This window comes from Leucopleurus acutus (genome assembly GCF_964270905.1).
Source record: "Leucopleurus acutus genome assembly, chromosome: 2".
Classification (NCBI taxonomy): Eukaryota; Metazoa; Chordata; class Mammalia; order Artiodactyla; family Delphinidae; genus Leucopleurus; species Leucopleurus acutus.
Window position 1 is genome coordinate 155,780,414 of NC_139143.1, and position 12,810 is coordinate 155,793,223.

General features: G+C 40.0%; 1 protein-coding gene across 5 annotated transcripts in view; it reads right to left on the reverse strand.

The window, feature by feature from the left end:
- Positions 1-12,810, reverse strand: part of MAST2 (microtubule associated serine/threonine kinase 2) — a gene marked incomplete at both ends in the record, with an annotated part of 203,511 nt that overhangs the window by 171,583 nt on the left and 19,118 nt on the right. For 4 of the 5 annotated variants that reach the window (XM_082833898.1, XM_082833895.1, XM_082833897.1 and 1 more), the window contains one exon: positions 4,046-4,193. In XM_082833898.1, the coding sequence (XP_082690024.1) occupies positions 4,046-4,193 (148 nt within the window). Of the gene's footprint in view, positions 1-4,045; positions 4,200-12,810 lie in introns of all 5 variants that reach the window. The other variant, XM_082833896.1, reaches the window with a different exon arrangement.

Below are 12,810 nucleotides of genomic sequence, written 5' to 3' on the forward strand. Positions count from 1 at the left end.
GGTTTTTTGTTTTTGGCGGCGCCACACAGCATGTGGGATCTTAGTTCCCTAACCAGCAATGGAACCTGCGCCCCCTGCAGGGGAAGGGCGGAGTCTTAACCACTGGACCACCAGGGAAGTCCTAAGCCACACTTTTTTTTTTTAATTAATTAATTTATTTATTTATTTTGGCTGAGTTGGGTCTTCATTGCTGCCCACAGGCTTTCTCTAGTTGCGGCGAGTGGGGGCTACTCATTGCGGTGGCTTCTCTTGTTGTGGAGCACGGGCTCTAGGTGCACGGGCTTCAGTAGTTGTGGCACGCAGGTTCAGTACCTGTGGTTCGCGGGCTCCAGAGTGCAGGCTCAGTTGTGGCACATGGGCTTGGTTTCTCCTTGGCATGTGGGATATTCCTGGACCAGGGCTCGAACCTGTGTCCCCGGCACTGGCAGGAGGATTCTTAACCACTGAGCCACCAGCGAAGTCCCCTAAGCCACACTTTTAAAACACTAAAAAACACTAAAAAGATCCTCCGTAAATCCAGATTATCTTCCTGGCCTGATCTCCTTCCACTCTTTCCAAACCCATTCACTCATTCAACTTAAATATTCTGCCCTGCATATTCAGCAGGCTTTATCTTGATCATCAATTCACTTGAAAACCCTTCTTTTTCCTGGCAAAATCCTATTTGTCATGGAAATACCCACTTTATAAAGAGGTATGAGCAAAAGGAGTTTGGGTTTTGTTTTTGCTATAACATATCCTTTTACTGCAAACAAAGTGTGATGCAACTTATTTGCAGGGCAATTTAGCAAAACCTATTATAATTTTAATTTGAGTATGCTTGGACCCAGCATTCCACTTATAGGAATGTAAAGAAAAAAAAGTAGACCAGAACGTCTCCCTAGCAATGCTCATCATAATAAAATTGTAAATAAGATAAATGATCATTACCAGTTAATTATAATCTTCACGTAATGACATACTGAACCCACTAAAAATAATGAGGCAGCTGAACATGTAGTCAAGAGAAAAATGTTCAACATTTCCTGTTAAGTGAAAATAGCAGAAAGGAAGCATATAGGGACTTCCCTGGCGGACCAATGGTTAAGACTTCATGCTTCTACCACAGGGGGCACGGGTTCAATCCCTGGTCGGGGAACTGAGATCCCACATGCCACACAGTGCGGCCAAAATGTAATAAAAATTAAAAATAAAAAGAATTTTTTTAGGGGCTTCCCTGGTGGCGCAGTGGTTGAGAGTCCGCCTGCCTTTGCAGGGCATACGGGTTCGTGCCCCGGTCCGGGAGGATCCCACATGCCGCAGAGCGGCTGGGCCCGTGAGCCATGGCCGCTGAGCCTGTGCGTCCGGAGCCTGTGCGTCCGGAGCCTGTGCTCTGCAATGGGAGAGGCCACAACAGTGAGAGGCTCGCGTACCGCAAAAAAAAAAAAAAAATTTTTTTTAAAAGGAAGCATATAGCTTATGATTCCAATGTTCATTTTTAAAATAAAGCTTATATATATTTATATAAGATTTTAAATGTATATTTAAATATAATGGAGTATATATAGATGATTTGGAGGGAGGGAAAATAGAAGAAAGTAAAGATTAAGAAGGACTCTTCACTTTTGACATGATGCATGTTATTGTACTCAAATTTTTTATAACTGGCATATTTTACATTTTTGATCAGAAACACACAATTAAAAAAAAATCTAGTTATCTTTCAAGTCTGCTCTCAAATGCATGCTTTAATGAGAAGTCTTTCCATAAAATGCTCCACAAAAAATAATAATGGTTCTGTACTCAAAACTTCCACAAGCCCAGAGCAGAGCCTGCCTGGTTTCTTTTCTTCCTTCTGCAAATGTTGCCAAGCTCTCCAGGCGATCTGCCTATAGATGAGGATCTATATAACCTAAAGGAAAGCTAGTTTGTTAACTTTCCCCATCCACATATACAAAGGCTAGTATCACTCTATCTCCCTTCAAAATAAGGGCCTGCTAGGGAAAGAGGCTTATACAACAGCAGAAGAAACCCATTTGGACATCTACTGGTCAGGGCTTGAAGCATACCAAGAACTGCCAAGAATCTGAGGAACACAAACAACTTAAAAACAGAAGGAACAATATGAACAAATGGAGCAACTAGCCCTTTAGTAAACAAATAACTCAGAAAAAAAGAAAACTTCTTAAAAATTCTAATTATTATTCTTACAATAATTTGAGGATATTTTTAAGAAATATTCCCAGTTAAAGATGGCTGACTGAGCACATACTTGTATTTTTGTCCCCCAGGAAACTCCATTAAATGAGAATAAGGAGGGAATTCCCTGGCGGTCCAGTGGTTAGGACTCAGCACTCTCACTGCCAGGGGCCCGGCTTCAATCCCTGGTCAGGGAACTAAGATCCCGCAAAATGGCCACATGGCGCCATACGGCCAAAAAAAAGAGAGAGAGAATAAAAACAAAATAAATAAACAAATAAAGGCTATCACCAGAGAGAGAAAGAGAGACAGAGACAGACACATAGACACTCTACGAGGGAATGAACAAAATTTGGGGAAAATCTAAAGCATATAGATGAATCATAACCAATGGAACTGGGCAAAGAAAGGCATGAGGTATAATAAGCTTAGTGGAGCTTGTAATTAAATGGGGCATCAGGCTGCCCTGCAAAATCTCAGGTAAGTTCAGTACTCAGTACTTAGATACCTAAGAAGACATAAAGTAAGACATAAGGTTGAAATCAGAGTAACTGAAAATCTATAGACAGAACAGTCAAACACAACCACATTCCCACATTGCACCACCCAGTAGCCAGACAATTACCTCACAGGATAAAAGGGATTTATTAGCATCTCAGAGCAAAGCAATGGATTCTGGTTGTTAGGTGCTCGAAAGAAAAAAGGTTGATTCAGAAACAGAAGAAAACTTAAAAAAGAAAATTTTAATCCAAAAATAAAAAATCTATTTACTCATAGAGAATTAGAAGATAAATACATCCTTAAAAGAAGAGCAGAATGCTATGGGAAAAAAACAAACAAGAAATAGCTCTATGTGATTAAATACATGACTGACAAAATAAAATTTCAATAGAAGAGTGAGAAGAGAAAGCCAAGGGAACAGCCCTGAAAAGGTACAAAAATAAAAAGAAACTGAAAACTGTTTACAGTAGGCCAAGGAATGTAATAGGATTACATTTGCTTCTTCAACTAAAGTCAAATGGATTCTCTTTCTTCCATACTCTATTGATTGCTTAAAACTGTGCCACATTTTAATTGCTTCCTATTTGGGCATGATGTCCTTGTATTAATTTTTCCCTTTGAATTTTTTAAGACTTTTCTATGGATGAGGTGGGGAGGCACTATGGGCTTTGGAATGAGTTTTGGAAATAAGAGAAAAAATAAAAAGAAGCAAAGTTTGTGAAGTCTACAGAAGTAAGCAGAGAGCACAAATCATATTGAAAGGGAATAACCAGTGATAATGGTCAACCAGGAAATACTCAGCAGGTTCAGGAGGTTAGCATTCAGAAATGCCATGAGGAAACAGGGAAACAGTAAAGAAAGGAAGACAGCCTTACCCACAAGTGTTCTATATAACACTATTACAACAGAAGAAGGGGTCAAGATGCCAAGTCAGTTGATATACCCTTAAATATTGACAAAACAGTCACACAACTCTGGGGTTTTTTTTGTTTTTTTGTTTTTTGGCTGCATTGGGTCTTCGTTGCTGCGTGTGGGCTTTCTTTAGTTGCTGCGAGTGGAGGCTACTCTTCGTTGCAGTGCACCGGCTTCTCACTGCAGTGGCTTCTCTTATTGCGGAGCACCAGCTCTAGGCACACGGGCTTCAGTAGTTGTGGCACGTGGGCTCTGTAGTTGTGGTTCGCAGGCTCTAGAGCACAGGCTCAGTAGTTGTGGTACATGGGCTTAGTTGCTCTGCAGCATGTGGGATCCTCCCGGACCGGGGCTCGAACCCGTGTCCCCTGCATTGGCAGGCGGATTCTTAACCACTGTGCCACCAGGGAAGTCCCATTCCCACAACTGTTAAAAGAAAACAAAATTAGATACTTACCTGAAAAAGAACTGGCCGGGCTTCCTCTCCGTAACTTAGAGTCATCCTGACTAAGTTGTCGTTGAAGTTTAGCTTTTCCAGTGGATGAAAATATGTCAGGATTACTGAGCTTCCTGAAGAGCAGGGGACTAAGTCCAGTTATCACATCCTTCAAAGTGAAAGAAGTAAAACATAAGCCTTTAATATCTTTTCTGAAAGTATAAGAACTAACTTTATATTAAATATCTCTACAACATTCATTACAGTTAAAAAGTGCCAACATTTTATATTTCCTGTTCAACAGCTAAAGCCAGAAACAAATTTCTTAGTGACAGCTGTTTGGGTATGCTGTGAATGATGTGGGACATTGAGTATAAAATGCCAAAGGAAAAATAGGGGATGAGATTCACAAGGTGACACAATAAGGCACTTTGACAGGATATATTATCCATAATGAGTACATGTCTAATTATGTTTATTTACTTTTCTCCATTTATTCACACTCTTCCTGTATCTAGTAAAGAAAAGTATATTTTAGTTTTTAAAAAAATCATAAATAATAGACCTTCCTTTACCTGTCATACAAAGTTAGAAATACCCCTAACATTCAATTAATGCTAAAGTAAAACTCAGAGCCTTCTTTATGTCTATAATAGGAGCTGAACTCATGTTTTCAATGAAAAATTATAATAGTACAATGGAGGATATACAGACAATATGAAGCATTGACAGTGCCTTCCCATTGCCTTTATTTTAGTCTAACCCATCCCACCCTATCCCAATGCCACCTCCTCCTCACTCAGTAAGCATCATCAAGATGCAGACATTTTAAAGCAAACACCCACCTAATTAGCAGCATTAATGAGAAAATATTCTGGGTAAAAAAATTAAAAATAAGGCAAATGAGGCCTATCTTTTATATTTCAGTGAAGGAAGCTACAACAAACACAGATAAGTAGCACATCAATCTGACCTGGACAGTACAAAGACAAAATGAGAAGCATAAGGAGAAATAAATAACTGAAATCTGTGTTACCTGCCATTTGAAAAACAAGACACAAGCAACTAGTACCATAGCAATAAAGCCACAGGGGGGTGGGAAATAAATGGAAAAATGCCTGCCTCCTTCAGAAAAGATTTTTTTTAAAGCCTCTAGAGGGGACTTCCTTGGTGGGACAGTGGTTAAGACTCTGTGCTCCCAATACAGGGGGCCCAGGTTCGATCTCTAGTCAGGGAACTAGATCCCACATGTATGCCGCTACTGAGAGCTCACATGCCACAACTAAGGGGCCGGCGAGCTGCAACTAAGGAGCCAACGTGCCACAACTAAGGAGTCAGTGAGCCACCACTAAGGAGTCCACCTGCCGCAACTAAGACCCAGCGCAACCAAATAAATAATTTAAAAATAAATAAATAAAGCCTCTAGGGTCATATACTGTGACCGGTGAGTTCTCACACAGGAAAGTACAAACATTGCTTAGTGGTGGCCATCCAGAATATAATTTACAAATACCCCAGGATAAAAAGAAGAGTGAAGTTGATGAAAAATAACTGAAGAGAAAAGGAAAAAGGTTTTTTTCATTTGTTTTGGGGTTTTTTTTTTTTTGGCCGCATAGCATGGCTTGTGGGATTTTAGTTCTCCAACCAGGGATTGAACCTGGGCCCTCGACAGTGAGAGCACAGAATGCTAACCACTGGACCACCAGGGAATTCCCGAGGAAAAAGTATTTTTAAAATTGGTAGTAAATGAGACTTCCCTGGTGGTCCAGTGGTTAAGACTCCACGCTCCCAGTGCAGGGTACACGGGTTCAATCCCTGGTCAGGGAACTAAATCCCGCATGCCGCACCTAAGATCCCGCATGTCGCAACTAAAAGATCCAGTAGGCCACAACAAAGATCTCGCACGCAGCAACAAAGATCCCACGTGCCGCAACTAAGACCCAGCATAGCCAAATAAATAAATAAATAAAAATATTTTTTTTAAAAATTGGTAGTAAATGGATAAAAGGATAAAGGGGGATATTTAGGCACTGTACCATTAAATCTACTGATGTGCCCATCCAACTCTAACAGGAATGAGCAGGGAGAAAGGGGAATTGGAAGGAGTAGTCAATGCGAAAAGAGAAGGCAGCAAGGGAACAGCCTATATTCCCACCAACTGGTGTGTCGAGGATGAAACAGTACCTATGCATCAAGTAGAAACCATGAAGAAAGCAGGGTCTGGGCACTAATGCTGGTAACCCACCAAAAAGGGCTGGCCATTCACAGAAGCAACACCCCAGTAAGCAGCTTTGGGTGGAGGGAAGTGAGAAGGCCTTGTAAGATATCATGCTGAAGGAATATCCTATGTGAAGGCAATATGGAAAGAAAAGTATCCCAAAAATACCTTACAAATCAGCTACTTGAGAGAGCCAGCACTTGGATGCCTGCTACACTGTATGGATGAACAGTTAGTCTTAGCCACAAAAGGATCGACAACCGATAGGACGAGATCAGCACCAGTTAAAAGAAAGTTGTGGCTCATGGGCTCTAGAGCACAGGCTCAGTAGTTGTGGCTTATGGGCTCTAGAGCACAGGCTCAGTACTTGTGGCGCAGGGGCTTAGTCGCTCCGCAGCATGTGGGATCTTCCTGGACCAGGAATTGAACCTGTGTCCCCTGCACTGGCAGGCGGATTCTTAACCACTGCGCCACCAGGGAAGTCCCAAAAGAAAGTCATATCCTTTTCAATCTCCCTATTTCCTATCATAACATACCAAAGTAAAGAAGCCAGAAAACAGAGGAGAGGAATAATGAAAGCAGATCATGCACCTTCTTATTCCAAGTCTCCCCTGTCAAAACTTTGCAAAGGGAAGGAAATATAAATGGGAAATGAAATTTAACTTTTAAATCAGGACGTCTTTTTAACTTTTACTTAAGTATATTACTCATTTCAGAAAAGTACATATACCTAAGCATATAACTCAATAAATTTTGCAAGTTAAACATATCCATGGAACCAGCATCAAGATTTAAAAAAAAAGACATAACCAAGCATTCCAGAAAGCCCCCTGTGCACCCTTCTAGTCACTACACTATCCCTCCAGGGTAACTACTATCCAGGCTTCGAACAGAATATTAGATAAATGGAATCACTCTGTATGAACTGTTCTGTATCTTGCTTGTCTTGCTCAGCTAGACTGCACTTTTTAAAACAGCAGAACATTACTGAATTTACCAAAGAATTCATTAAAAGACAGGAAAAGAGAATGAAGCAAATAAAACAGAACCACACATAGCCCAAGAAAGAAAAAGGGCATGGGAAGAGGAACTTCCTTTCTAACTTCCAAACTAATTTGCTTCTTGCAGTTTTCTAGTTCCCATTTCTAGTCACTTATGAGAGATCCAGCCAAACCACATGTTTTCAGATTCAACGGCATACCACTGTACCCTTATGGTAAGCTCCCCCTTTCTGCTTAAATTGGATCAAATTTCTATCTGGTTCCTATCATTTGTACACTCAAATGATTCTTCAGCAAAATAGGGAGTTAAGGAGGGGAAGGAGCCTAGGATGACTTCCAGGTTTCTGGCTTAGATAGAATCCCAGGGAATATAGCAAGAGAAACAAGGTTACAAATAAAATACTATTATGGCAATATTAACATAACTACAAATTGCAGTACTCTTCCAATAACTATTAGGGAAACTATAAACATTTAACGTGAAAGAAATAAAACAAAGAAGACATGAATAACTCTCTTCAACTACAAGAGAGCTATCTCCTCTGTTATAGGAGAGTAAACTTCTTACTTCAGAGGCCAGTTTGATATACTGGATAAAAATAACAGAAGGAGAAGTAGGTTTAATTATAGGAAGAACCATCTAACAGTGAAAAAAGGCCGTCTTAAAAGGAATGGACTGTGCCCCCAGGATACTGAAAAAGTAAGGTGAAAGTTGGCCTAAGCAGTGACTCTCAAAATGTGGTCCCCAGACCAGCAGCATCAGCATCACCTGTGAACTTGTTAGAAAGGCAAATTCTAGGGCCCCACCCCAGATCTACTAAATAGGAAATTCTGGGGGAGGGTAGCAGCAATCCATGTTTTAACAAGCCCTCTAAGTAATTGTGAAGCACACTAAAGTTTGAGAACCACGAGACTAAATAAAAATTTTCAATATGATGCCATCAACACAAATATATGTTGACCAATTGTGAGGATTGTGTCACAAATTATGTGAAATTGACTTAAAGTACTCAAGTTTGCAATCAGTATACTCTCTTAATTAAATGAAAGCAGGTTCTTGGTAAATACTATCAATGAAATAAAGTCAGTTCGCTTATGTTACATTCTTTCTTAAGTGAGATTTTTTAAAAGGCAGAATTACAGCCTGCATGCCAGAAATTACATATAATGTGTATTTATCTATCATAACAATAACATATCTAATATATGACATATAAATTTCAACTGTCAAAAAACAAGGTTGAAAATTGCCTGACTACACAATTTCTACATGCTCCTTCCAACTCTAAGAGCTTATTGCTTTCTCTTTTAATTCAGAGTACTAAGTTGTGGCTACTTTGCCTATTGCTCTGGGAGTCCTCACAGAGAGTCCTCCCTCTCTTGGTCAGAACCATCTCCCTCCTCCACAATATCAAAGCAAATCTCAGGCTAACTTTACCCACAAGGCTAGCGTTGTGTTTATACTGTGTCATGCTACTAAGGATAGGATTAGAAGTAAGCAAAGGATTCACAGCTGAAAACAGAAGTCTACACACTAAAAACTTGTCTATCAGGCTAAGAACCTGGGCTCTCAATAGGAGTTGTCTTATCCCATATGAATGGAAATTCAGTAGGTGAAGAAAAATCCATACCCTATGGCAGAGTCTTCCTGACCTACCTTGCCAAGAGTCAAACCCAGGTGCCACACTACTCAAAGTACATTCTCTTAATCCGTATCAAAAAACCTTTGCTTGATATGTACATGCGAAAAAAAAGAACCCTGACCCATACCTCAGGCATATCAAAGACAACATATATAAAAATTAACTCTAAGTGGATCATGAGTCTAACTATAAAACCTAAAAGTATAAACCTTCAGAAGAAAATACAAGAGTAAATTTTTATACTTTTGAGTTAGATAGCATTCTTAGATAACACACAAAGCAGAAGTTTAAAAAGAACAAATTTATAAATAGACTTAAACAAATTTAAAAACTACTACTCTTCAAAGATACTGTTAAAAAATGAAAACAAATCACACAGGAGGAAGAATATTTGCAAAACACATCTGAGAAAGATTGGCATTCAGTATATATAAAGATCTTTCACAATTCAATAATAAGAAAACACACAAGCTAATAAAAAAACATGAGCAAGGGCCTTCCCTGGTGGCGCAGTGGTAGACAGTCCACCTGCCAATGCAGGGGACATGGGTTCATGCCCCAGTCTGGGAAGATCCCGCATGCTGCGGAGTGGCTGGGCCCGTGAGCCATGGCCGCTGAGCCTGCACGTCCGGAGCCTGTGCTCCGCAACGGGAGAGGCCACAACAGTGAGAGGCCCGCATACCATGCAAAAAAAGACATTTCAGCAAAGAAGAGGCAAATATGGCAAATGAACACATGAAACCATTCTCAACATCATTTATCACTGGGGAAACAAAGATTAAAATCAAGTGAAAGATAACATCAGCAAAATGATGGAGTACACAGCTCCAAGCTAACATTCCCCCACAGAAACACTGAAAAACAAGCAGAAATTGTGACCACCTAGAGGGGTGGGATAGGGAGGGTGGGAGGGAGGGAGACGAAAGACAGAAGAGATATGGGGATATATGTATATGTATAGCTGATTCACTTTGTTACAAAGCAGAAACTAATACGCCATTGTAAAGCAATTATACTCCAATAAAGATGTTAAAAAAATAAACTTAAAGAAAAAATTTTAAAAAAAAAGACAATTAAATGAGATAAAGGACGTGAAAACAAACAAACAAAAAAAAACAAGCAGAAACTGTCAGAACCACCTTTGTCAGACTCTGGAAAATAGTCAAAGGCTTACGGCAACCAAGAGAATGCTGAATCAAGAAGTCAACTTAAGGGGCTTCCCTGGTGGCACGGTGGTTGAGAATCCGCCTTCCAATGCAGGGGACCACGGGTTCGAGACCTGGTCTGGGAAGATCCCACATGCCGCGGAGCAACTAGGCCCGTGTGCCACAATTACTGAGCCTGCGTTCTAGAGCCCACAAGCCGCAACTACTGAAGCCCGTGTGCCACAACTACTGAAGCCTGTGCGCCTAGAGCCTGTGCTCCGCAACAAGAGAAGCCACCACAATGGGAAGCCCTCACACCACAACAAAGAGTAGCCCCTGCTCGCCGCAACTAGAGAAAGCCTGCGCACAGCAACGGAAGACTCAACGCAACCAATAAATAAATAAATAAAATCTATTAAAAAAAAAAGTCAACTTAAAAATGGTAGGAAAGCTTTGTGGCATTTTTACTTGCCCTCACCCTACCCACTCCTTGATGTGGAGGCAATCTTAAAGACATCAGCTGGTGTTCCAAGTGTGGGACCCTGGCCCCTGGTTCCAGAAGGAGCAGAACAGACCTGACTTGCAACTTATCGTTTATACCTGTTATAACTTATCTGGAGACTACCTGAAGGACTACCACAAGGCACTCCTCTCTATTTCACCTAACTCACAATCTTCTCAAGGTGGAAAAGCAGCAAGTATTGCTTAAAACCCTGTAAGGTGATCCAAACACCCACAGTCACTTGGGCAAAAGATTAACAATGAGACATTCAACTGACTGCCTGAGATCTGGGTGAGAAAAGGGAGAGTTTCTTTGGGAAATTAGGGCAATCAAAAACACCTATGTATATATGGCAATTTAGAAAGCCCAGGGTGAAATGCATGCTCAGGAAAGACCTAAAAAGATTTTAAGCTTTCATCTCAAGCTGATCCCTAGACTTAGCACAAGTCTGGCTAAGGGCCAAAGGAGGGCACAAAGTCAATCTGCAAAGACCAGGATGTGTGTTTGTTTGTTTGCTTAGCTCCTGCCAATCCAGGAAATCTTCATCAAAACACAAGCTAAGTAACAGAGACTTCAGTATCACACACAGCAAGAAATACAGTTTCTACAAAAAAGGTTGGAAAACTCACTAGACAAATGGACAACTACAGCCTTCAACGATCAAACAACAGCAAAGCCTGGGGAAAATGAAAAAGCTGTATTCCAGAGTTACCAATATTCAAATGTCCAAATTTCAACAACAACAAAAAATCACAAGACATATAACGAAATAAGAAAGTATGGCCCACTCAAAGAATCAAAATAAATTAACAGAAACCACCCCTGAGGAAGCCCAGCATTGGACTTAGCAGTAAATTTTAAATTGATTGTCTTAAACATGGTCATATCAGTAAAGGAAAACATGGACAAAGAACTAAAGAAAATCAAGAAAACAATGAACAAAACAAGACTATCAACAAAAAGACAGAAATTATTAAAAAGAACCAAACAGAAATTCAGGAGATAAAAAGACCAATAAGTAAGTGAAAAATTCAGTAGGGCGTTCAATAGCAAATTTGAGCAGGCAAAGACAGAATCAGCAATCTTGAAGACAAGATAATTAAAACTATACAGTCTGAGGAACAAGAAAAAAAAAAGAATGAAGAAAAGTGAAGAGAGGGCTTCCCTGGTGGCGCAGTGGTTGAGAGTCCGCCTGCCGATGCAGGGGACACGGGTTCGTGCCCCGGTCCGGGAGGATCCCACATGCCGCGGAGCGGCTGGGCCCGTGAGCCATGGCCGCTGAGCCTGCGCGTCCGGAGCCTGTGCTCCGCAACGGGAGAGGCCACAACAGTGAGAGGCCCTCATTCTGCAAAAAAAAAAAAAAAAAAAAGTGCTGACAGGAAAAACTGTCAACTTAGATTTCTACCCAGATAAACAAAAGCTGAGGGAGTTTATTACCACTACACCGGCCCTAAAAGGAATCCTTCAGGTTGAAATGAAAAGACACAAAACAGGAACTTCAAGCCATATGAAGATATAAAGATCTCCAGTAAAGGTAACTACATGAGCAAATATAAAAGTGAGCATTATTATAGTTTTGGTTTATAACTCCACTTTTTATTTCCTACATGATTTAAAAGACAAATACATAAAAATAATTATAAATCTATGTTACTGAGCACACAATGTATGAAGATATAATTTGTGAGAACAACATAAAGGGGGGTGGGAGAATAGAGGTGTATAGGAGCAGAGTTTTTGTATGTTATTGAAGTTGGTACCAATTCAAACTAGACTGTTATAAATTTAGGATGTTATGTGTAATCCCTGTGGCAAAGCAAAAAGAAAATATAAAAAAAGCACACACAAAAGGAAATGAAAGGGGATCAAAACGGTTCATTACACCAAAAAAAAATTTTTTTTCTTCAGCTAAACACAAAAGATGGCAGTAACAGAGGAAATGAGAGACAAAAGGGTATAAAACATACATGATAAAAATATTTCAATGAGCAAAGGTATCCATACTTGAATCAAAGGAAAAAATAAAACATAAAGAGGAACCCAATGGATATTTTAGAACTGAAATATATAATAACCGAAATAAAAAAACTGAGTGAATAAGCTTTTCAGCAGAACATAGAGGACAGAATAAAGAAACAGTGAACTGGAAGACAGAAGAACAGAAGTTATTCAACATGAACAACAAAGTGAAAACAGTAAACAGAGGCTTCAGGACCTATGGTTTTGTAATTAAAGATCTAATGTCTGTGTCATTGGAGTCGAAAAGGAAAGGACAAA